The 24,908-nt window shown below is 40.9% G+C and overlaps 1 protein-coding gene and 1 long non-coding RNA gene across 5 annotated transcripts; one reads left to right on the top strand and one right to left on the bottom strand.

The window, feature by feature from the left end:
* Positions 1-1,276: 1,276 nt before the first annotated feature.
* Positions 1,277-2,464, bottom strand: LOC307024042. The gene is made up of 3 exons (XR_013803820.1): positions 2,198-2,464; positions 1,641-1,870; positions 1,277-1,390 (listed from the first exon to the last, which is right to left on the bottom strand). It is a non-coding gene; the product is annotated as an uncharacterized lncRNA (long non-coding RNA).
* On the top strand, positions 1,827-23,167 carry ark2ca (arkadia (RNF111) C-terminal like ring finger ubiquitin ligase 2Ca). 4 transcript variants are annotated; one of them, XM_079657821.1, is made up of 8 exons: positions 1,827-1,959; positions 11,239-11,542; positions 14,138-14,272; positions 15,057-15,186; positions 16,382-16,486; positions 16,712-16,807; positions 17,867-17,967; positions 22,818-23,167. In XM_079657821.1, exons 1-8 carry the CDS (start codon positions 1,899-1,901, stop codon positions 22,933-22,935), a joined length of 1,050 nt encoding a protein of 349 aa, XP_079513947.1. In that variant the 5' UTR covers positions 1,827-1,898; the 3' UTR covers positions 22,936-23,167. The 4 variants fall into 4 exon arrangements, with proteins under 4 accessions (XP_079513947.1, XP_079513948.1, XP_079513950.1 ...); XM_079657822.1 differs by having other exon boundaries at positions 16,715-16,807; XM_079657824.1 differs by having other exon boundaries at positions 1,864-1,959; positions 11,197-11,542.
* The last annotated feature ends 1,741 nt before the right edge of the window (positions 23,168-24,908 follow it).

The following is a 24,908-nucleotide window of genomic DNA, read 5'->3' on the forward strand; positions in this document are numbered from 1 at the left end:
AAAAAAAGTGTTACTTCACAGTTTTACGACACATTTTAATTTTTTTGACTTGCAAAATTATCTTTTAAATTGACAAACATCATATGTGTAATTCATGGCACAAATCAAACGGGATCTAAAGGTAATCTTTCTCTCTCCATTGACTTCAATGCATACTTTTTCAGAAATAAGGTCCCATGGAGCTCCCCCGGAAAGGGAGGGACTTCGCCTTTCTATTAAAAAGTCTTATTCGCCCATAGTGAGTTCTGTGTGTAGGAGAGAGAGTAAGCGCCACCATAGGTACACAACATAATGACATCTCATTGTGGTCTTTCATCCTGTAGACAAACAGTCTAGACAACAGCCTCGTTGTGAACAATACAGCTTCACCCTCACCCACAGAGGTGCCACGAGGGGTCAGAGGTCAAACTGACACCTGCCGCTAGGGGGACATATGGAGCTCACAGAGGGAGGACAATGAGGGGGAGTGGAGCTATGCAGAGAGAGAGGAAGGGCCTCCTGAAACCAAAGCCCTTCAGCCGGCTCTTTTCACCCCTCAGGGCAGAACATCAGCTGTATGCTAATTTTCTACAGGCCAGTGGTGTCCTCACAGAGCAGAGAGTGTGCTCTGAGAGACATAAATAAGTGTCTCGCAGATGTCTTTTTAGTCTAAGAGATGCAGCTTGAGCTTCTGTGTTGTACCACTGCTGCTGCGGGTTTATTCAAAGTGACAGCTCACTTGTTAATGACCACCAGAGGGCTTTACACCAACACTCAAACGGCATGACTAATTCTAATCACCAGAGAGTAAAGTATAACGTTTTACACGCATGCTGGGCTAAAGAAATGTTAAAAGTGCAGCTGGGCTCTCACCAACTTTATTCTCTCATGGACTGTGATCAATTCTGCCAAAAGAAAAGATGGTAAGATGTTTAGATCTGAACTAATGTATCAACTAATTCCTACACTTATGGACAGAAGAATTATCAGCAACTTTTTTAATGCATTTATCACATCCTTTAGTCATTTTTCAATCAAATATAGTGTGAAAAAGCAGAATATTCTCAAATTTCAGCTGAAAAATGAAATGATTTGTTGTTGCATTTCAAAAAGGGTTGCATTGAAGTAGAAGACAATACGACATATGGCCTTTTTTTTTTTTTTTAAACAGTTCAAACGTTGCCTGGGCTACTGTTTTCATGTTATGCAGTAGATGTGTAGTATTAAGTTTGGACAGTACCTGTTATGTGTAAGTGAAGGACACTGATTGCACTGTGAGGAGCTCTTTGTGTGTCTCCAGGCTTAAAGCATTAGATGGTGGGAACAGGAAGACGTGGACATATGGGACGAAGAGTCTTTGACCCCCCCCAGCCTCCCAAAGCCCATCTGTTCCTCCCCCTCAGGCTCAACACTACAGGCAGGGAGGATACCAGGACACACACACTTTCAGAGCATATCTGCTGTACAGGAAATGGCTTATCGTGATGTTTTTCAAAAGGAAATATAATGATATTTATTGTCATTATTATGTTTATATTTTCTGAATTTAAATAAAAAATAGAGATAATACTGATATTTAAAAAAATTAAAGACAATAATAATAATATATTTTAATGTATTTAATATTTTTTCTTTAATTAATTACATTGTGAGTACCTTACATTATCTGTTGTGCTGGTGGATTCAGTCATGGAGCGGGCGGGCTGTCTAAAACACAGACACCCCGCCCCTGCGCTCCTCCCATTGGTGGAGCCGGCTGCCAGTCGCGGAGGTTCCTGATCGGGGGGGCGTCCGGTGATTGGTTGCCGGGATTGGTGTGTGCTTGCTGGGTTAGCCTGTCCGTTTGAAAGTGCTGGAGGACTGGATCATCATTTCCATGGACCATCTGTCTCTGCCCACACAACAAAGAAGGACCCAGGATGGTGTTAGTTCATGTTGGATATCTGGTTCTCCCCGTCTTCGGCTCAGTTAGAAATAGAGGTATGACTAGATTTATATATATTTTTCTCTTATCCTAACCCTAACAAACGTCTCGGCTTTTCCTTCTTTCTTTTTTAAATGTCCTTTTTAAATGACGTAAACAGATCTGACACCTGCTAGCCAGCATTAATAGCAACACTAGCTGCTAACTATAGTGTAGCGTTAACAAAAATAACCGTTAAAACCCGTTACATTTTACAAAATACGAAATTTAAGAGGCATAAATGTGTATTTTTACAATGTTTCACGACATGTTAACGACCAAAGCTGCTGTCAATGGCAGCCCCTCTTTCTTCTCTTATCCGGGCTGGTTTATCTTTCACTGCGCGGTGTTTACGTGTTTATTAAACGGAGCTGACACCTGCTAGCAAACGCCAGAATTAATAGCAACATTAGCTGCTAACTCTAGCGTTGCGTTTAAAAAGAATAGCCGTTAAAAACCGTTAACCGTGTTTAGTTAGCTTAAACTGAAGACATTTGCTCCTGTCTAAGGGGCATAGATGATTATTCTTACGATGTTTCATGGCATGTTGAGGACCAAAATGACTGCAGCTGTCAAATGGCAGCCCCCCTTTCTTCTGGTTTATCTCTCGGTGATTTTGTTCAGTCACCAAAAAGCTAACAGAATAATAGCTTCACATATAGCCACATTTATTAGCTCTGCTGTAGCAACAAATAATACCCTTAGCTCGGCGTGGATTTGTCATTAATTTAAACAAGTATCTGAAGCTGATAACATGACAAGGGATGTTTGTCCCTTTGTGTGCAACTGGCATGGAGTCTGTGCTCATTCTATCCGTCTCAATTAGGGGTTATTTCATTAAAAACATGTAGGGAAGAAGCCCAGATGAAAGGCTATTTTAAATTGTATAAAATGGTGGCATTATGCGTTCATAAAAAAATAAATAATAAAGCCTGCAAAATGACTGCAGGTGTAGTCAAAAATAAATAATCACACTCTGAATTGGACACAAAAATAATCATCCTACATTGCAGCAGGCTATCTGTGTTGATTATATAATAATAATAAATAATAATAGTGGTAATTCTAAGTTGCATTGTTAAAACTACATGCAGTAGCACCAATGATTTCATTGTGCTTTTATTTGTGTTCTTTTTTCCTGTTCCATAGTATCGAGGCTGGCTCTACATTCCGCATTTCTCAGACCTTTGTCCCCCTCCATTGTGTAGCTAACGATCATCTGCTGCTGTCTGCCGTAGCCTCTGCCTGTTCTCTGCATCTAGCTGTATTGTGAACCCCTTCTTCCTCATTTCCTCTTTCCATCTGAAGACGACATTTGGCATTAAAACCGAGTTCCCACTCATACCGTATCCTTCTGTGTAACAGACTAAAGAATAACACCTTCTGTAGAAACAGTTTGTCTTTATTTAAACCTGTCATGTTGCTCTTCAGTGAATAACCCATTGTAGCATTAGACTTTACTCCAACAAACTGTCATTGTGATTCTCCCATTCAGTGTGGATAGACTACATTCTGCTGTAAATTTCTGTAAAGTGGATACATTTTGATCCCCCCCGATTCGATTACAGCCAAGCTTGATCGAAATCCCCTTAGGTGCATTGTGCCAGCTTTTGTAATCTTTAAATCCCATTATCCTAACAATCGCCAATTGGCCAAAACCCGTAGTGCTAAAAATCACACCAATTTGTGTGATGTTATTCTCACCTTTTGATATGGTCCACTGCACCTGTTCTAGTGGTCATAAACCTTCCAATGTGTGAAAGCCTTTGTTCCTGCTTGGTTCATTGATTTCAGTCACAATAATCTCGGCGAGACTAACTCATCTTGCCATTTAAAAAAAAAAAAAAAAAAAAGACTCCCCCCACTGCCATTCACAGTCTCTCCTCCAGAATGCTATCCATTTTACAGGGATGTGTATATCCTGCACTGCTGTAGAACTCCTTTTAGAATGAAAATGTCTTTTTATTCTTTGGTTGTGGTTTTTTCTACCTTATGTTCTGGTATTAGATCCTAATGCATGTTCATTTCTTTATACTTTTGTTTTTCCACATTGAACAGCAGATTCCAATGTAAACTTTGTGTAGAGATGTCCCTGCTATACTGAAATGTGCTGTAAGCATACACATCTACTCATTGGATGCTGCTTCTGTTCTGTTAACCCTACAGAGAGCATGGTCGGGCCTTGCCTTTGGTCTTTATTTGCATGATATTATTATGGTTATAAAGGAAATATTACTCTTATTATCACACAGTGCCACACTTACTAATATTTTCCAATAAAGACTGTAGTTTTCTTTCTAACCTTCAGTGTGCTTTTTGCTGATTTCCATGTGTGCCTCCTTCCCCCCCCCTCCCTTCCACACTGTGCTGTCACTGAGACGGCCCCTCACTCTCTATGTGCTCTCATTTCGAGTTTCTTCAACTTACTGCTCTGGTTGGCAACCAAATTTTCTATCCATTCTCAAAACAAAACGCAACCAAAACCAAACGCATGTTGTTACTGAAACACACCGGCTTTGATATTTAATGTTACACGCTGTCATTCCCTCCTAATCCATACACTTCTTTACAAACGAGACACAGCCTCCTCACATCCTCTCATTGGTGTTCACTGGTGATCAGATAACATTGGAACTACTTTGGCCGATATGGATCAAATCCTCTTTCTGGGTATATATAACATTTTATAAATGGTCACATATTCAATTTTCTTAAAAAAAAAAAATGAACTACTAGTGTATATTTTTGGCTAAGATATCCAAAAATCATCTCAAAATGAAAAAATTAATATTGATAATAAGGACATGTTCAGTGGATGTTCTCATGGTATGTATCATAGGGCTGTACCGAATGTCTGTCTTTTACATTGTGTTAAGTATTTTATGACGTCTTTACCCTAAAAAAGAAATCCTTGAAATGTGTCCTACAGAGATCTGAGAAATAACGTACCCTCATCAGCGCTTGCCTCTTAAACAAACTTTTGAAAGCATAAACTCTAACAAATAGGAATTGAAGCATCATTGGATAAATCTATGATGTGTTTGGACTTGGATCAAATGAGGAAACAGTAACCCTATACAACTAGTTTTAAGGAAGCCTAATCTTTAACTGCAGAAACACCGTCTTTAAAGGGAATAAATAAACATGCATTTACAAGTCAATAAGCTTTAAAGTATTTGATACAGCCCTAATGTATATAATGCTTCACTCTATTGAGAGGTATTTACTACTTAATGGTACTTTAACTTCAAAACACTTACAGGAATCTCTCCTTATTTCATACAAACTAAGTCTGGGTTACATTTTGTGTGAAGGTTGCACAAGTCCGTCCTGTTTGTTATTGATGTATTATTTTTGTGATATCCTCTTCTGCCAGTTAGCAGATCAATACCTCCCTCGTGTTTTAGCTTAGCTTAGCTTAGCACAACGAGTGGAAACGGGAAGTAAGAAGGCTCTGTAGAACAATAACAGATCAATCTGCAGCACCTCTAAATCTCACTAATAACATGTCTCTTTGTTTGTTTTGCGCCCGGCTATTTCCTAGAAGAGAAATAGTCTCCAAGAAACAGTCGTCCCATAATTCTGGTATTGATTGAACGACATTGAGTGGTATCGATGTTCTCATAAAACACTCCCCCTTTAATATCCAACTATCGATGGATTGGGAGTCTCCAGAATGTTTAGCATAATGACAAATCCATTTGGTTAAATGAACAAATGGCAACTATTGAATCCGTGGAGTGTTATATCTCTGTGTGATGTCGTGAGTCACTCTCATCCTTTCCTGTGAGAAGCTTGAGACTTATTCAAATGTAATCAAAGAAAAAAAGCACATTGCTGCTGCTCACTTCTTACAGCAGCAAGTCGGTCAGATCATTCAAAGAAACGCTCATTATTGTTATTGAATAACGTAGGGATGTCGTACACGTCCCGACCTACAACATTGTCTGTTTTGAAGATGATTGTTTTACCCTTTAGGGTTAGTTAACATGCTCTTGGTGTCTCAGTTTAAACCAGGCACTAAAAAGTCATGCCGTGTCATAAATCTCACCTAATCATCTGCACATTTTAACATATAAACGTTATGTTTAAACGTCCGGGACTCCTTGCTTGTCCCGTTCTAGCTATTTCAGCCGTACATCTGTTCACAGCGACTGAAATAGAGCCAGTTATTTATGTGCGGACACTAGGTGTGTCTGAGATGCGTGTGCTTGGCAACTTTCTCCTCTGCAGCGACAGACTTTGAAACAACTCAACAGCTGGTACATGCATGAGTTTCTCCCCGGTAGCTCCAGGCACATCAACATGAGACACACACACTGTCCTGATGTGACTGATGTTTAGCATCAAGGTCAGAGAGTTGTGTGTGTGTGTGTGTGTGAGCACGTGGAGACATTTGTATGCAGATTCTCAGAGCAGCTGATTTGACTCGTGAATGAGAGTGACATCACCTGATTCAATGAAGGCTTTTCAATGTAGATTCAAGGCTTTTATTGTTGTGTGTACATACTAGCTACAGAGTGTAGATAGGTCAATGAAAATCTGAGGTCACAGGCTCCTCCAACAGAGCAACACAATACTGCAAGTAAATAGAATAGTCTATATACAAGTCATCGGAATATTGATATATATATAAGTTGCAAACAGTTGGATGTTCTTTTGAGAGTGATATGATTTAATGAGGGCTTTTCAATGTTAATCTGCACGCACAAGCCTCACAGTGTCACATGATAGAAGACCACCGCGCCACGCCGAAGAGAGGATTATTTTAGGGGGGAGGTGAGATCGTAAAGCTGCAGAGATGGGAGCAGGAGGGGGTTTGATGTCAGACTGCTGCAGTCGCGGATGGGCGGGGCTTACGGGCTGTCACTCAAACAGGGACGCCATGCCGCAGCCACACTGTGGGGGAGGGGCTGTGAGTGAGGAGAGGTGTGAGTGTGTGTGTGGGGGGTCTGTTCTGCAGCTATCAGGCATTCTGTCTGCAAGTCAACCCACAGAGGAAATAATAACAACGCTGCAGTATGTCAGAATGTCCTGCTGTGAGAGAGAGAGAGATACTCTAATGGTTACTGATCCCTCCTGTTGTCTTTGGGTCAAATTTGACCCGTCTATAAATACTTTTATAATAATAATAATAATACATTACATTTATATAGCGCTTTTCCTGGTGCTCAAAGCGCTTTACAAGCAAGTAAAAATAACAACAAAAGTAAAAAGTGCTAAACTAGGTGGAATAAGGGCGAGGGGTTAGTGGGTTAGGAGTTTTTATGTCGGAGAAATAGGTTTTTTTAATCTAATGCTTGAATGTTCTTTGTGAGAAAAATGTATGATCACTATTTGCATTGAATTATGGCAGTGTTACGTTTATCAAAATACACTCCTTACTAAACTTTGAATTATAGGCTACCAGTGATACTTCTGATATTAACTAAAGTCAAAAAATGAAAAAATGATGGGGTTATGATTGAAACTATAGGCTTACACAGTCAAACCAGGACCAGAGTTGCAAAATTGGGAGAAAGACAACACAAAGGTTAAAGCCTCACTCTCACCGGGTCAGAGGCTTCTTACAAACGTCATGTCCAGCCGCAGCCAATCCAGAGAGAGCGTCTGCTGCCATTTCTGCTCTACTTCCTCAGACTAATGTTGTGCTCAGGGGTCACTGGCACCGTGTCCTCAGGCTGTGAGCAAGGCACTGAGTAACATGTTATATTAACAATAATTAAAGGAGCCGCTTGACATTTTGGGAAGGAAACATGCCTTCTGGTGGAGAGTGAGAAAGACGGTCAATACCCCGATGTCATGTGACAATGAAATTCTGAGGTCACAGGCTCCTCCAACAGAGCAACACAATACAACAGATACAATAGTGCAAGTAAATCAAATATAATAGAAACTGCCATTTGTCTGTTAGATAAAAGGCGGTTCGCTTAGCACAAAGAATAGAAAAGGAGGGAAACAGCTAGCATGGCTCGGTTTGAAGGTCACCAAACGTTAGCCCTTTCGCCTTTTTAAACATCGGTCATTTACAAGAATATATTTTATTTTCTTATTGCGTATAAAACCTAACATTCCCAGACTATTTATTGGATGGGAACAGTAACTTCCCACAGTCACAAAACTAAGAATTCTCCACAACAGGCTTCATAAAACTACAAAATGGCGGGTGTTTTTTTTTTTTTAACACCATTCTTCAACATATTGAAGAAAGCAAAATACATTGTTATTTAGTGAGTTTCAGAGATCTTTGCTCAGAGCTAACGGTTTCTACCTTTTCCCATCACTTAAAAGCTAAGCTACGCTAACAGGCTGTAGCCTTATAGCAGATTATAAAGTGGTATTGATCCTCTTGCCTTACTCTCAAAGGGAGAAATCATTTCCTAAAGGTTTTATTTATCCTTTGAATAAACGTGAAGGGCACTCAGAGGGCGCAGACATTTGACGAGGAGAAATGAGGATGAATAATGCATCACTCGAAATAGCTCAAGCTACATCCGTTCAAAAGGTTTAATGAAAACAGAAACAGACGAAAAACATAATTTCATGGAGTGGAAAAAGAAAATAAATATACAAATAAGGATTATAATTTTTTTTATATCTTACAGACTTACAATGTGTGTTAATTAGAGTTGTTAAATATATCACGAAGCATTAATCCTCTTCATATTAGACTGTCACTCCATTTAACAAGTGCAGCTCTAATCGTCCTGACTCAGCATGCAGACAATTATCTCCTCCCATAATGCAAAGCTCAATACTCCACCAGCCTACTTCATTATACACAGTCCATTAGGGCTGACACTCACTATTACTTTCAGTTTGCATTATTTGTTTGGTTCGTAAAACATCAGAAAATAGGGAAGAATCTCGTTTTGTCAGCCAAACACTTCATAACACACAGGAAAGCAGGATATCTCCATCTTTGAGAGTCTGAAAACGGCTTTTTTTTGGGTCATTCTTGCACAGAAAAATACTTAGACACTCAATCAATGATCAATATAATAATATATAAGTGACTAATGATCCACCCTCAGACCCTGCTGTCTGCTAAAAAGCTTCAATAGGCAGCTGAGTCGTTCCAGACTATTTTCTCTCAGCTCGGATTAATTCGTATCGATTGTTTTGTGCAACTTGATACTCCGTTGATTCAGAGGCTCCAGCGCACAGTCTCTGATAGATGGAGGCGGATAATAATCTGCTGGGTTTTTAATGAGGAATCTACGGCTGCTCCTTCAAAACAGCAGACATGAAACGGAGATGAAATCTATTACATTGATTAGCCAGAGGAACCAAAAGACAACCCTCGGTGCCGTAGATCTCTCCGGAAACACTCCAGGCTGTTTAGAGGAGGTCCATCCTTCCTGCAGGCGGTGGGGGTGCAATCTGTGAAGGGTTGAGATGGCGCTCCACGGGGGGTCTCTGCATGTCTGTGTCCTCCATCTGCCGTCTGTCTTGTCTCTTCCTGTGTCCTATTTTTATTCAATACAAAGACTCAAAGGTTTAATTGTCACATGCACAAAGCTACAGAGTAGAAATGTCAATGACATTCCTCTGACCTGAGCCCCTCCAACAATGCAACATATAGAATAAAATACAAAAATAAAAAGACTATGTACATCTCAATAGAATATTAAATTAAATAATGTAAATTAAGACAACATTAAATATGTTTGTGTGAATGGTAACTGGCGTCATTTATGAGAAGGGACATGTCCATACAAATGCTTTTAAATTGATTTTTTTGTCCTCACAGCTTTTTAAAAGTAACATTTGTTCAAACAGTAACTTCCCACTGTCACAACAATTCTCCACAACAGGCTTCATCAAACAACAACATGCCGGGTGGTTTTATTTTTTTTTCTGAACACCATTCTTCAACATATTAACAAAACAGAACTCACTGTTATTTAGTGAGTTTAACAGGGTGTCCGCGGGGTCTTAAAAAGTATTAAAAGTTGATAAATCAATTTAGCGAAAATGAAGGCTATTAAAAAGTATTAAACGGCATTTTCCAAGGTGTTACATTTTGTAGCTTGTTTTCAATAAGTATATAAATTGTCCAAAGAGGTTGTATTCTACAGTCTGCCTGAATGTAATCATTGCGTAGGTGTGTAGTGTGATTCTGTGTACTTTATTTATGGCATCCCGTTGGATTTGACGTGATCTGAACAGGACATCGCACGCGCACTGCTTGATAGCGTGAAGGTCCGTTTACGCCGGTTGTTAAACAACATCGTTATGGGGAAATGCAAGTCTGCGTCCAAATGGTTGGAAGATAAGGAAGAAGGACAATCAATACTGTATATAGTAAATGTGAGGTGAAGTGTGTCGCCAAGGTAACCGGTTAAAACTCAAAGTGGCGATGAGGTCTTAAAATGTATGGAAAGGGTCTTAAAAAAGGTCTTAAAAGGTGTTACATTTGACTTCAGGATTCCTGCATATACCCTGTTTAAGAGATCTTTGGTCAGGGCTAAGCTAACTGTTTCTACCTTTGTGAGGTGAAGATGGCGCTAAAAGTCAAATTTGTTCAAAAAAGTTCTGAAAAATAGCGCGCACAAAGAAATGCGATAAATAAGAACCCTTTGAGAAACATCGGTTTGCACAAGAATACATGTCATCTTGAGAAAAAAATCACAGTTGGTGGGTATAAGAGTTGACATTTGAATTTGAAGTGACACATGTAATAGTAAACTTTGCAGCAGCAGGGTGCAGGCACTGTGATCGTCGTCAGAAATGACTCGTATATTAAAAGAATCCCACATTAGCCTACTGATTCTAAAACCACTCAAAAGCGTGCATGTGCTGTTCTGAAACGTAAACACATTCTTACTTCTTGTCCATGTTTTTCACGCTGAATGTGAACATGACAAACATCCATGAGCAAAGCCAGGATAACAAATACTACGCCTACATTAAAAGTGTATTGCTTGCACTGCGGAAGCTTAACTATTTGAATGCCTCTCGTCATATTAAATTGTTCCTGCCGCCTGACTACAGTAGAAGAAGTACATGTTTCTGGTATCACTACTTAACTCTTTCCATTCATTAGCTAACAATGACATTATTGTTCTATTAATATAAAGGGAGGTCAGGTACTCTTTAAAACAGCTGCTAGTTATGGGTACTTTTTACTGAAGTACATTTCAAAGCCTCTTTACTTTGACTTGAGGTAAGGAGTTTAGTCAGTACTTCTACTTTCACCAGAGTATTTTTACATTTTTACTATTTATTACTTTACTTCTCCTTGAGTAAAGGATGTGTGTACTTCTCTGACCCCTCCCCTCTCTCCCTCTCAGGAGCTCACTTCACTCGGCATCAGCACAGCCATGCTACCTCCTGCCGACACTTCCACCTGGGCGCTCCTCAGGCTCCCCTCTCAGCAGAGTTTCCTCTGGGACCCCCGCCCCCTCAGAGTGGTTTGGCCCCCCACCTGAGCCCCGCCCCCCCCCACCACCCAGCGCCCCTCACGGGCCTGCCTGCACCCCCGCAGTTCCAGGATGTGCCCGGACCTCCATTCCTACCTCAGGCTTTACACCAGCAATACCTCATCCAGCAGCAACTCCTGGAGGCCACGCACCGCCGGATCCTGCCCCACTCCAGGTAGGAAAACACTACACCTGCTTTAAAGGTCACCAACATGTCCCCCCTCTTCTTCATGTCTCTCCCACATCAACATGTGTCCCCTCTTCTTCATGTCTCTTCTACATCAACATGTGTCCCCTCTTCTTCATGTCTCTTCTACATCAACATGTGTCCCCTCTTCTTCATGTCTCTTCTACATCAACATGTGTCCTCTCTTCTTCATGTCTCTTCTACATCAACATGTGTCCCCTCTTCTTCATGTCTCTTCTACATCAACATGTGTCCCCTCTTCTTCATGTCGCTTCTACATCAACATGTGTCCCCTCTTCTTCATGTCTCTTCTACATCAACATGTGTCCCCTCTTCACCATGTCTCTTCTACATCAACATGTGTCCCCTCTTCTTCATGTCTCTCCTACATCAACATGTCCCCCCTCTTCTTCATGTCTCTCCTACATCAACATGTGTCCCCTCTTCTCCATGTCTCTTCTACATCAACATGTGTCCCCTCTTCTTCATGTCTCTTCTACATCAACATGTGTCCCCTCTTCTTCATCAACATGTGTCCCCTCTTCTTCATGTCTCTTCTACATCAACATGTGTCCCCTCTTCTTCATGTCTCTTCTACATCAACATGTGTCCCCTCTTCTTCATGTCTCTTCTACATCAACATGTGTCCCCTCTTCTTCATGTCTCTTCTACATCAACATGTGTCCCCTCTTCTTCATCAACATGTGTCCCCTCTTCTTCATGTCTCTTCTACATCAACATGTGTCCCCTCTTCCTCATGTCTCTTCTACATCAACATGTGTCCCCTCTTCTTCATGTCTCTTCTACATCAACATGTGTCCCCTCTTCTCCATGTCTCTTCTACATCAACATGTGTCCCCTCTGCTTCATGTCTCTTCTACATCAACATGGGTCCCCTCTTCTTCATGTCTCTTCTACATCAACATGTGTCCCCTCTTCCTCATGTCTCTTCTACATCAACATGTGTCCCCTCTTCTTCATGTCTCTTCTACATCAACATGTGTCCCCTCTTCTTCATGTCTCTTCTACATCAACATGTGTCCCCTCTGCTTCATGTCTCTTCTACATCAACATGTGTCCCCTCTTCTCCATGTCTCTTCTACATCAACATGTGTCCCCTCTTCTTCATGCCTCTTCTACATCAACATGTGTCCCCTCTTCTTCATGCCTCTTCTACATCAACATGTGTCCCCTCTTCTCCATGTCTCTTCTACATCAACATGTGTCCCCTCTTCTTCATGTCTCTTCTACATCAACATGTGTCCCCTCTTCTCCATGTCTCTTCTACATCAACATGTGTCCCCTCTTCTTCATGTCTCTTCTACATCAACATGTGTCCCCTCTTCTTCATGTCTCTTCTACATCAACATGTGTCCCCTCTTCTTCATGTCTCTTCTACATCAACATGTGTCCCCTCTTCTTCATGTCTCTTCTGCATCAACATGTGTCCCCTCTTCTCCATGTCTCTTCAACATCAACATGTGTCCCCTCTTCTCCATGTCTCTTCTACATCAACATGTGTCCCCTCTTCTTCATGTCTCTTCTACATCAACATGTGTCCCCTCTTCTCCATGTCTCTTCTACATCAACATGTGTCCCCTCTTCTTCATGTCTCTTCTACATCAACATGTGTCCCCTCTTCTTCATGTCTCTTCTACATCAACATGTGTCCCCTCTTCTCCATGTCTCTTCTACATCAACATGTGTCCCCTCTTCTTCATGTCTCTTCTACATCAACATGTGTCCCCTCTTCTCTATGTCTCTTCTACATCAACATGTGTCCCCTCTTCTTCAAGTCTCTTCTACATCAACATGTGTCCCCTCTTCTTCATGTCTCTTCTACATCAACATGTGTCCCCTCTTCTCTATGTCTCTTCTACATCAACATGTGTCCCCTCTTCTTCATGTCTCTTCTTCATCAACATGTGTCCCCTCTTCTCTATGTCTCTTCTACATCAACATGTGTCCCCTCTTCTTCATGTCTCTTCTACATCAACATGTGTCCCCTCTTCTTCGTGTCTCTTCTTCATCAACATGTGTCCCCTCTGTGGAAAGAGACTCTGAAAGTTTCAGGAACAAAGATTCTCTCTCTTTTTGATCCATTTCTATAAAAACCTGTCTGAAAATGAGCTGATCAGATTTTGGCCACTTTGTGATGTCATCACGATGTTTTGTCTTGTGTAACCATTAGCCAATCAGCAACCAAGGTAACCAAGGCTTTTTTAAGGTTTGTAAATTAAGACAAAGGACAAAGCAGAGGAGGGTAGTGTAAAGTATCTTTCATTAGACGAGGAAAGTTTGATCTACAGGAGAATAAATACTTCAATGCCTGAGAGCCTTGCTGCATCATCTTCCATTTATATATTTATACTTTGAAATGTCACCTGGCACATAAACAAAAACATTTCCACCATAAATTGGTGCCTGAAATTCCCCAGAATGCAGAAATAATAAAGTGTGTAGGCGGCGGCGGGCCCCCTGCCTGATTTGTGTTCTCACAAATGTCTCAACGTCCTTTCAAACTCAGAATCAAACAAACAAATAACGTGTAATAATGTTTATCTCCTGTTTGTCTCCCCTCAGAAGAACCCAGGAGCGTCTCCCCCTGAACCCCCACAGACTGAGAGCAGGCTACGAGTTCCCCCCCCTCCACGTCCCTCAGCCAATCACAACGCAGCAGCAACAGCAGCAGCGGTACCTGGCCGAGGGCACCGATTGGTGAGTCTCTGACCACACTTTCTCTCACTGATTGTGCTGTTAAGTTAAATGTTTGTTGTTTGTTGTTCATGTGTTGTGTCTTGATGTGTGTCTGTTGATGTTACACATGGAGCTGCTGTGATGCAAGTCAACTTTCAGACTTGGTCTAACCATTGAAGTATCATCGTATCGTATGATGAGAGTCCTGGAGAGAAATGTTCTATTTGATTTTATTGTACCTTTATTTAACCAGGATAGGTCTCATTGTCCGGCAGGGTCTCGGTCAGTAGGGGCTTGGACTGGGAGCCGGTTCAAGTCCCCGACCAGACCTAAATATGGAGTGTGGACCGCTACTTGGAGAGGTCCCAGTTCACCTCCTGGGCCCTGCCGTGGTGCCCTTGAGCAAGGCACCGGGCGCTGTACAATAGCTGCCCACGTCTCCTAGTACTAGGTTAGAAGCAGAGAACACATGTCACTGTGTGTGCTGTGTGCTCTGCATGAGTGACCATCAAAGAGGGGTTCATCCCTCCCATTCTATTCTATTGAGATTACAAATATTATTTTCAAGATGGCAGAAGAAAGGTCACAGCTCAGTTACAGACACATTTAAAACACACACTCACAACACAGTCATGCAACAAGTTAGCCAAAGCATGGACAGCCACAGCGGCTGCTTCAGCGTTATTTCAAGGTCATTTAGAGATTCTTTAAATGACCTTGAAATAACGCCGTCTGTGTGTCTCACAGTGAGGGTGATGATGTTGATCAGTCTCTCTCTCTCTGTCTCCCCCCCTCCCCCCTGCAGGGACCTCAGTGTGGACGCCGGCCTCCCCCCCCCTCAGTACCAGCTCCAGCAGCTGCCCCAGCACTACCAGCATTACCTGGCCTCTCCCAGAATGCATCACTTCCCCAGGAACACTTCCTCTGCACAAGTGGTACGTCCTGCTGGTTTGCAATCTGAGTTGTCATCATTATGTGTTGTGATTTTAAAAAGGTGTCTGTTAGCATCTGGACCACAGCTGGAAGTTAGCATGTTGGCTAAAGCTGCTCCATTTACTGTTGTTAGTGACAGCTGATCAATGGGGACTGTCCACGACACTATACACAAATAAACTAAACTACTCACTGGACCAATAGGCCTAATGTTGTACGTGCACATTGCTTACTGTTTGCTTAAGGACCTCTTATCATATTGTATTTTAAACCCTCTTTGACAGCTGACTCTTTACTCCTTTGAACTGTCTGCGAGGCGCTGCCGGTGATAAACCGTTTTAGTATTTAAAGGCATCTCCAGCCATCTGCTCGGCTGAAAGCAAGCCTTACTCTGAGTCTGTTGCTACCTGCATGGTGGCCTTTTGTTGTGGCTGAGAAGCTCACATCCATAGATAGATTTAGTCTCCTTCTTCAACCGTAGCATCTGAAGGTTTATTCCACAGCGGTTATGTTAGGATCCACTTAAGTTACAAGATGATTGAATCCCTGATCCCAGGACATTTGAGTGAGATTCTGGGTGTTTCTCAATGTCGAGTACGCTTGCTTGGTAGCACATGTCTTCCGAGTCACTTCCTTCAGAAGCGAGGCAAGAATCCTTCCTGGCATTCGGAAAACGAAGAGTGGAACAGGCTAGCAAGTGTGCAAGTGTGTGTCATATGAGAGGCCCCGCCTTACATTTTCCGCCACAGATTTGGGGAAATTGGTCCGTGCGCAAAGCATTGTGGGGATTTTAAGACCGCGGAGTCTACCCACGTGCAGCCTTGAAATGCAGCCAAATGAAGTACGCCGGGCTCGGTAGAATTCCAACAAGTATGCTGGACATCGGAACAGTCCTTCGGCGGGACTCGATGAGGTAGCATCCTTGAAATAGTGGCTCTGGAGCAGCCTTCCTCGACATTGAGAAACAGAGAGACAAACCTGCTAGTTTCTCCTGTTTGAAAGATATATTTTCTATAAGTGAAGGTTTTTCTTGGTGGATTTAATGCTTAGACAAACCGTGTTCTGCTTTGAAAGACGTGGTGTTTCTTCAGTATTCTCAAACAATTGTGTTTTTATTTCTAAGAATGCATAAAAACTATTTTAAAAGACTTTGTTTTTTTTTTGCTGTAATTTGATGAAGAGTTCCCCTTTTTTCAGGTTGTACATGAAATCAGAAACTACCCGTACCCCCAGCTGCACCTGCTGGCTCTGCAGAGTCTCAATCCTTCCAGGCACGCCACCGCCGTGCGAGAAAGCTACGAGGTAAACGCTTTTCATTTAAGAATCTATCAGAGCAAGGAATCCATCGAACAAAAAAAAGGACTTCCTGTTCTTCTTGGCATAACATTTCAGCTTAAATGCTCATTTCTTACCTTAAAAAAATCAGTTACACAAATAAATCTCACCTTAATCTCAATATAGTAGCTGTGTTGTGTTTTTTAGATTGTACTTTATCCTATTCTAAACCCTATCCCCCCTTCCCCTCAGGAGCTGTTGCAGTTGGAGGACCGTCTGGGCAGTGTGAGCCGAGGAGCCGTTCAGACCACCATCGAGAGGTTCACCTTCCCTCACAAATACAAGAAGGTAGGTCCATACCTGCAGGATGACACCCAGAGAGTACACACGTCCTTTCCTCAAGTAGAAGTACAGATACTCGTGTTTACAAATACTCTGGTGAAAGTAGAAGTACTGACTAAACTTCTTTACTCAAGTCAAAGTAAAGAGGCTTTGAAATGTACTTCAGTAAAAAGTACCCATAACTAGCAGCTGTTTTAAAGAGTACCTGACCTCCCTTTATATTAATAGAACAATAATGTCATTGTTAGCTAATGAATGTTTCCATGGTGACCAACGGCAACATGACAACGTTTCCATTGGTCCCTCTTCTTTAGAGAAGACCAGGAAATGATGGATACACGGATCGTGTTCCAATCAATAGGCACGCAATGACTCTAAATAATAATGATCACGCCACCAAACACACATTCAGACTAAAGGAACCAGCCTGTTTGGGAAATGAGAGAAGTAGAAAGTACAGGTATTTGAGTTCAACATGTAAGAAGTAGAAAGTACAGGTATTTGTGTTCAACATGTAAGAAGTAGAAAGTACAGGTATTTGTGTTCAACATGTAAGAAGTAGAAAGTACAGGTATTTGTGTTCAACATGTGAGAAGTAGAAAGTACAGGTATTTGAGTTCAACATGTAAGAAGTAGAAAGTACAGGTATTTGTGTTCAACATGTAAGAAGTAGAAAGTACAGGTATTTGTGTTCAACATGTAAGAAGTAGAAAGTACAGGTATTTGAGTTCAACATGTAAGAAGTAGAAAGTACAGGTATTTGAGTTCAACATGTGAGAAGTAGAAAGTACAGGTATTTGTGTTCAACATGTAAGAAGTAGAAAGTACAGGTATTTGTGTTCAACATGTGAGAAGTAGAAAGTACAGGTATTTGTGTTCAACATGTAAGAAGTAGAAAGTACAGGTATTTGTGTTCAACATGTGAGAAGTAGAAAGTAAAAAGTGGTCAGAAAAAGAAGTAGTGGAGTGAAGTACTGATACCAGAAACATGTACTTCAGTACAGTAACAAAGTATTTGTACTCCACCTGTCTGACCCTACCTTCTGTTATCTGCTGTTCTCACAGAGGAAGCCTCAGCACCTGAAGACCGGAGAGGAGGAGGAGACGGACGTGGACGAGAAGTGCACCATCTGTCTGTCCATGCTGGAGGACAAAGAGGACGTCAGGTCAGAAACCTCATTGTTCTCTAAAAAGGAGATTTAGAGAGATTAAACTAATAATGGGAAATACGCTTAGATGCTTGATGTCAGGGAGGATGATCACTCTCATATCTCATATATTAAAAACCTATCTTTGTCATTTGGGTTCAATTCTCACCGGTATCATTTTCCATGCTTTACTGTATTTAGCTTTTATTTTTCATTAATTCAAGGGAATTTCATTGGGATCGCTGTTGATGTTTTATCTTTTTCTGGATTTATTTGTATATTCTTTATGTTGTTGTGTTTTCTGTAAAGCACGTTGGGCTGCTTTGTGCGTGAAAGCTGCTCTACGAATAACGTTTATTATGTCTGTACGGTAGGGAACCTGGTCCAAGCTCAATATCCTTTTAATAATAATAATAGATTACATTTTTATAGCGCCTGTCAAGAGACCCAAGGACACTTTACATGCTGTCAACAAACAAACAAACAAACAAACAAACAAGTAAGGCAAATAATAATGTAAAAATTAAATAAATAGCAGTTGGAGTTTGATGGGTTAGGGGTCAAAGTAATATAAGACTTGTCAAAGTAATATAAGACTTGTCAAAGTAATATCAGACTTGTCAAAGTAATATCAGACTTGTCAAAGTAATATAAGACTTGTCAAAGACCCCGTGTTTCCTTTGTCCATATGCTAACTGTCGTGGCCAAAATCCCCAAAAGTGTGTCTTGTAACCTTCACCTCAAAAGTGTTTGTTCTTGGCCACATGTAGAGCTTGGGCCTGGGAAGCAGTGTCAGACTCGCAGTACAAAACCCACTGGACGTTTCGGTTGCTTTCCCACGTTTATTTCCAGCAAACATTAAACAAAAGGAAAACAATATGTAACGTAAACTTAAACAGCAGATCCTAATAATGTGTCTTTGACTAAGCATAAGGTTACGTCTGCGTGTCAATGACGGTATTGCTGCTGCCCTCCCGTTACACACCGCACCTCCAACTTAAAGCCTTAGCCCCGCCCCCTTCACCTGAGCAAACAGCACCTCTCACTGAAACACAAAAATGCATTAATGAAGGTTCCAAATAAATCAAAATCAACTTAAATGCGGCTCCTACAGTAACATTAGCTACAGCTGCTGACTGACGGTTTACTCCTGAACCCTTTCATTTACACACAAGACCAGTAAAAAACGTACATTTCTCTTTGGTCTTTTCAAAATTAAACCTAACCCCAAGAATATTGAGATGGCTCAATATGGAGCTACAATCAACTTAAGAGGTGTTACATACTCTGGTGAGCTTCTCTGCTAAAAGCTAGTTTGAAAACGTGTTGGTAGAGTTGTGTTTTTACATGTTCAAACTAGCACTACTTAGCTTAGCTTAGCCTAACAGGGGCAACAGTTGGCCTTGGCTTTATCGTGCTGTAACAAAATCCATAGTATTTCTTGGCTCTGAGCAGTGGAGGGAATCGAAGACGTCTCTAGTTGCAGCCAAGAAATAGTCTGATACATAAACAACCATTAATAGCCACCCCCCCACCCCCTGCTAGCATTAGACATACAGAGTATCTCTATGATATACACATCTAAATCTGATCTGCCCCGTTCAGCGTGGAACAGTTGTCACAACAAAACTAAAATGCATTAGTACGCAGATTCTGTTATGAGCCATGCTAACTCTCTCCACCTGTTTCCAGTCTTTGTGCTAAGCTAACCACAGGTGGGAAGTAGTGGAGTACAAATACTTCGTTAAGCTACTCTACTTAAGTACATGTTTCTGGAATCAGTACTTTACTCCACTACTTATTTTTCTGACGACTTTTTACTTTGACTTCTCACATGTTGAACACAAATACCTGTACTTTCTACTTCTTACACGTTGAACTCAAATACCTGTACTTTCTACTTCTTACATGTTGAACACAAATACCTGTACTTTCTACTTCTTACATGTTGAACACAAATACCTGTACTTTCTACTTCTTACATGTTGAACACAAATACCTGTACTTTCTACTTCTCACATGTTGAACACAAATACTTGTACTTTCTACTTCTCACATGTTGAACTCAAATACCTGTACTTTCTACTTCTCACATGTTGAACACAAATACCTGTACTTTCTACTTCTCACATGTTGAACACAAATACTTGTACTTTCTACTTCTTACATGTTGAACACAAATACCTGTACTTTCTACTTCTTACATGTTGAACTCAAATACCTGTACTTTCTACTTCTTACATGTTGAACACAAATACCTGTACTTTCTACTTCTTACATGTTGAACACAAATACCTGTACTTTCTACTTCTTACATGTTGAACACAAATACCTGTACTTTCTACTTCTCACATGTTGAACACAAATACTTGTACTTTCTACTTCTCACATGTTGAACACAAATACCTGTACTTTCTACTTCTCACATGTTGAACACAAATACCTGTACTTTCTACTTCTCACATGTTGAACTCAAATACCTGTACTTTCTACTTCTTACATGTTGAACCCAAATACCTGTACTTTCTACTTCTTACATGTTGAACACAAATACCTGTACTTTCTACTTCTTACATGTTGAACCCAAATACCTGTACTTTCTACTTCTTACATGTTGAACACAAATACCTGTACTTTCTACTTCTTACATGTTGAACACAAATACCTGTACTTTCTACTTCTCACATGTTGAACACAAATACTTGTACTTTCTACTTCTTACATGTTGAACACAAATACTTGTACTTTCTACTTCCTACATGTTGAACCCAAATACCTGTACTTTCTACTTCTTACATGTTGAACACAAATACCTGTACTTTCTACTTCTTACATGTTGAACACAAATACCTGTACTTTCTACTTCTTACATGTTGAACACAAATACCTGTACTTTCTACTTCTTACATGTTGAACACAAATACCTGTACTTTCTACTTCTCACATGTTGAACACAAATACTTGTACTTTCTACTTCTCACATGTTGAACACAAATACCTGTACTTTCTACTTCTTACATGTTGAACCCAAATACCTGTACTTTCTACTTCTTACATGTTGAACACAAATACCTGTACTTTCTACTTCTTACATGTTGAACACAAATACCTGTACTTTCTACTTCTCACATGTTGAACACAAATACTTGTACTTTCTACTTCTTACATGTTGAACACAAATACTTGTACTTTCTACTTCTTACATGTTGAACTCAAATACCTGTACTTTCTACTTCTTACATGTTGAACACAAATACCTGTACTTTCTACTTCTTACATGTTGAACACAAATACCTGTACTTTCTACTTCTCACATGTTGAACTCAAATACCTGTACTTTCTACTTCTCACATGTTGAACTCAAATACCTGTACTTTCTACTTCTCACATGTTGAACACAAATACCTGTACTTTCTACTTCTCACATGTTGAACTCAAATACCTGTACTTTCTACTTCTTACATGTTGAACACAAATACCTGTACTTTCTACTTCTCACATGTTGAACTCAAATACCTGTACTTTCTACTTCTTACATGTTGAACACAAATACCTGTACTTTCTACTTCTCACATGTTGAACTCAAATACCTGTACTTTCTACTTCTTACATGTTGAACACAAATACCTGTACTTTCTACTTCTTACATGTTGAACACAAATACCTGTACTTTCTACTTCTTACATGTTGAACTCAAATACCTGTACTTTCTACTTCTTACATGTTGAACACAAATACCTGTACTTTCTACTTCTTACATGTTGAACACAAATACCTGTACTTTCTACTTCTCACATTTTCCATTTTCTTTTTACTTCTACTTTTACCAGAGTATTTCTAAACACGAGTATCTGTACTTCTACTTGAGTAAATGACGTGTGTACTTTTGCTAACTCACATTCAACACACACACATATATATATATATCTCCTCCTTTAATCAAGCAAATAAGCTAATTAACTAAACTGTTGATCTTTGCTTGTACCCGATGACATGAGCATGTGCACAGACCTATTGGGGGTGTGAAATTCAGGGGATCAGTCCCAGCTCCTGGGGGGGGAGGGGGGGGGGAGGGTCAGTTTACAGCATGTGGAGCCTCAGCTGTCTGCAGGATTGATGACTGGACAGAAGTCGCCTCTACGTGCCTGAGTGAACAGAATGAAATCCCTGCAGGGTTCACAAGTTTCTCTGCAAGCTCCGAACTGAGAGGAAACATGTGACGGACGCTCTTAGATAACACGGGGGACATGATGGAGAAGCACTACCAAATATAAGAACAGATAACAATAAGGAAGGGAATGTTAAGAGGACGTTTCAACCCCAAAATGAACCATTTCTTTATCAATCACTCACCAAATGTTACCTTACATTCACACGCCTCCACTGGGAACTAATGATCTGAAATCAGAGATAAGTGTAGATGAATTTAACAAAGTTAGGGCAAAAATATATCAAAAACGTCGAGTCGTATTCTCCCTACTTCCCAAACACATGCATTATGACTAAACCATTCCCTTATCTCTCTCACTGTAAACGTGTTTGATTTTGTAAGTTTTTAGTGAAAATGAATCAAGACTTTTCTCTGTTTTTGGATTATTTGTTCAAAAAAGAACAAATAATCCCATTGTGTTCGTCTATGTGAGAAAAACCAAGGTTTATTTTGGTTAAGGGTCGTTTAAGGGCTGATATATTCCTTTAAAAAATACCTCAAGTTGTCAAAACATGTCGGCGTTACTCTGATCTGATTCAGCCGCTAACACACAGGCTTTTATTATTCTTATATCCTGGTTTCCTTTGTTTGCACACACACTGTGAGAGTCTAGCCTGAATCATCATTAACACTCTCTCTCTCTCTCTTTGTCCTCCAGGAGATTACCCTGCATGCACCTCTTCCACCAGGGCTGTGTGGACCAATGGTTGGCCACCAGCAGGAAGTGTCCCATCTGTCGAGTGGACATCGAAACACAGCTGAACCCTGACAGCTGATGAGATTTAACTCCCCCCTCCTCACCCTCCTCTCTTTGTCAATCACCCTGGTGTGGTTCCTGCTTTCTTCCACCCTCCCCCTTCCTCCCCCCCCCCCCCCCCCCCTTCCTCTGTTGGGTGCTTTGCCAAATGTCTCCAGACCCTTTTGACTCACGCTTCTCTGAGCCAAGCCAGGATCACTAACTCGACAGTGAGGCAAAGGACACTCTATATAGAAGCACATCCCTCTGGAGGCACACACACACACACACACACACACACACACACACACACACACACACACACACACACACACACACACACACACACACACACACACACACACACACACACACACACACACACACACACACACACACACACACACACACACACACACACACACACACACACACACACACACACACACACACACACACACACACACACACACACACACACTCATGTACACAGGGTTTACTTGTAGCTTGCTGGTTGTAGTGGGGGTGTCGTTGCTGTCGTGGTGTCGTACTGTAGGTAGCCGCGGGCTGTGTAGCATGTCCTAAAGCCATGACTAACTTAATGTCCTGCGAGTGGAAAACACACAACCCCACACTGAGCTGGCTACTTTCTCTCTTTCCTGTCTCTCTTTCTATATATATATATATCTATAAAAACATATATATTTCTCTCTTTTCAAACACAATCAAAGTGAATATTCTGCCACACAAAGCTTAACAGATGCTCTGATGATGCCATGTTTACCTAAAGATCTTTGTGGTCGTAGTAGAGTAGCAGTAACAGTATCGTGGGGGGGGGGGGGGGCAGCGAGCAGCAGCTAGTTTTTATCCTATCATGCAGCTTTGACATTTTGCAATACAGATGTACCTTGAGTTGGTGTCGTGGCAGTTGGTCTCTTTCACTGAAACCGAGCTGAGTGATCGAGTCGTCGTGTGTTTTAAAAAAAAAAAGACAAAAAAATAGGTAGAAAGTAGGGCTGCTCGATTATGGCAAAAATCGTAATCTCGATTATTTGGGTCAATAATTTTAAATGCGATTATTCATTCACTTTGAAAACATCCAATTATTGGGAAAAAGAGTGTTGATTACCCTGAACTTTAAGTATGATTCAACTGAAAAACCCAAAAAAAAAAAGTTATTAAAATAAATAAATAATAATAATTAAAAAATAATCGTTTTATTTCGATTACGTTGTTTTTGTAATCGTTGCAAGCCATAATCGTAATCGCGATTAAAATACGATGAATTGAGCAGCCCTATAGAAAGTGTTTTTACCAAAATGCATTTTGTCGGTGTAGCTTGAGCCTGAGATTTACGTGTGTGTGTGTGTGTCCTAATGAATGGATGTTTAACGTGTGGGTTTAAAGGTTCGAGGCTCGCTGTAGGTTAACAGCAGTGCTTATACAAACACAAAGCCAAAAAAAAGGGATGAAAAAAGGAAAGGAGAGGAGGAGGAGGAGGAGGAGCGGCGCTTTGTACCTGAATCTCCACCTGGCGCAGAACAAAAAAAAAGCATGTTTCATCATGGATTCAGGTTTCTCCGATTGAAAGGCGATACAGGGAGGCTTTGCATGATGTGAGTCTGAGCTGTGACTATCTTCTTCTCAACACTAACCAAGAGTCAGCTGACCTGTAGCGTGCTTCTATCCTTCAGAGGAGGCGTGATCCTCTGTTCAATGTTTACCTTATTGCCTAAAGAACAAGCACATGTGACAATAGTTATTATAGCAACAAAAAGGGTTTGGTTTTTTTCCTCGGTATTGCATCCGGTTTATATTTAGGATATAGATTCATGCAGTGTTTTTTTCGGCGGAGGAGAGAGAGGAGCTTGCGTATTGATCGTGTGTATTTGTGTGACAGACCTCCCCTCGTGGTTGCTATGCTGGTTGCTATGCTGTATTGCTAGAACATGTAGAACGTGGTGCGATGGAGGCAGCAAACTCCCCCCTCCCCTCGCAGTGCACACACACACA

The sequence above is a fragment of the Notothenia rossii genome (assembly GCF_949606895.1).
Source record: "Notothenia rossii genome assembly, chromosome: 11".
Lineage (NCBI taxonomy): Eukaryota > Metazoa > Chordata > Actinopteri > Perciformes > Nototheniidae > Notothenia > Notothenia rossii.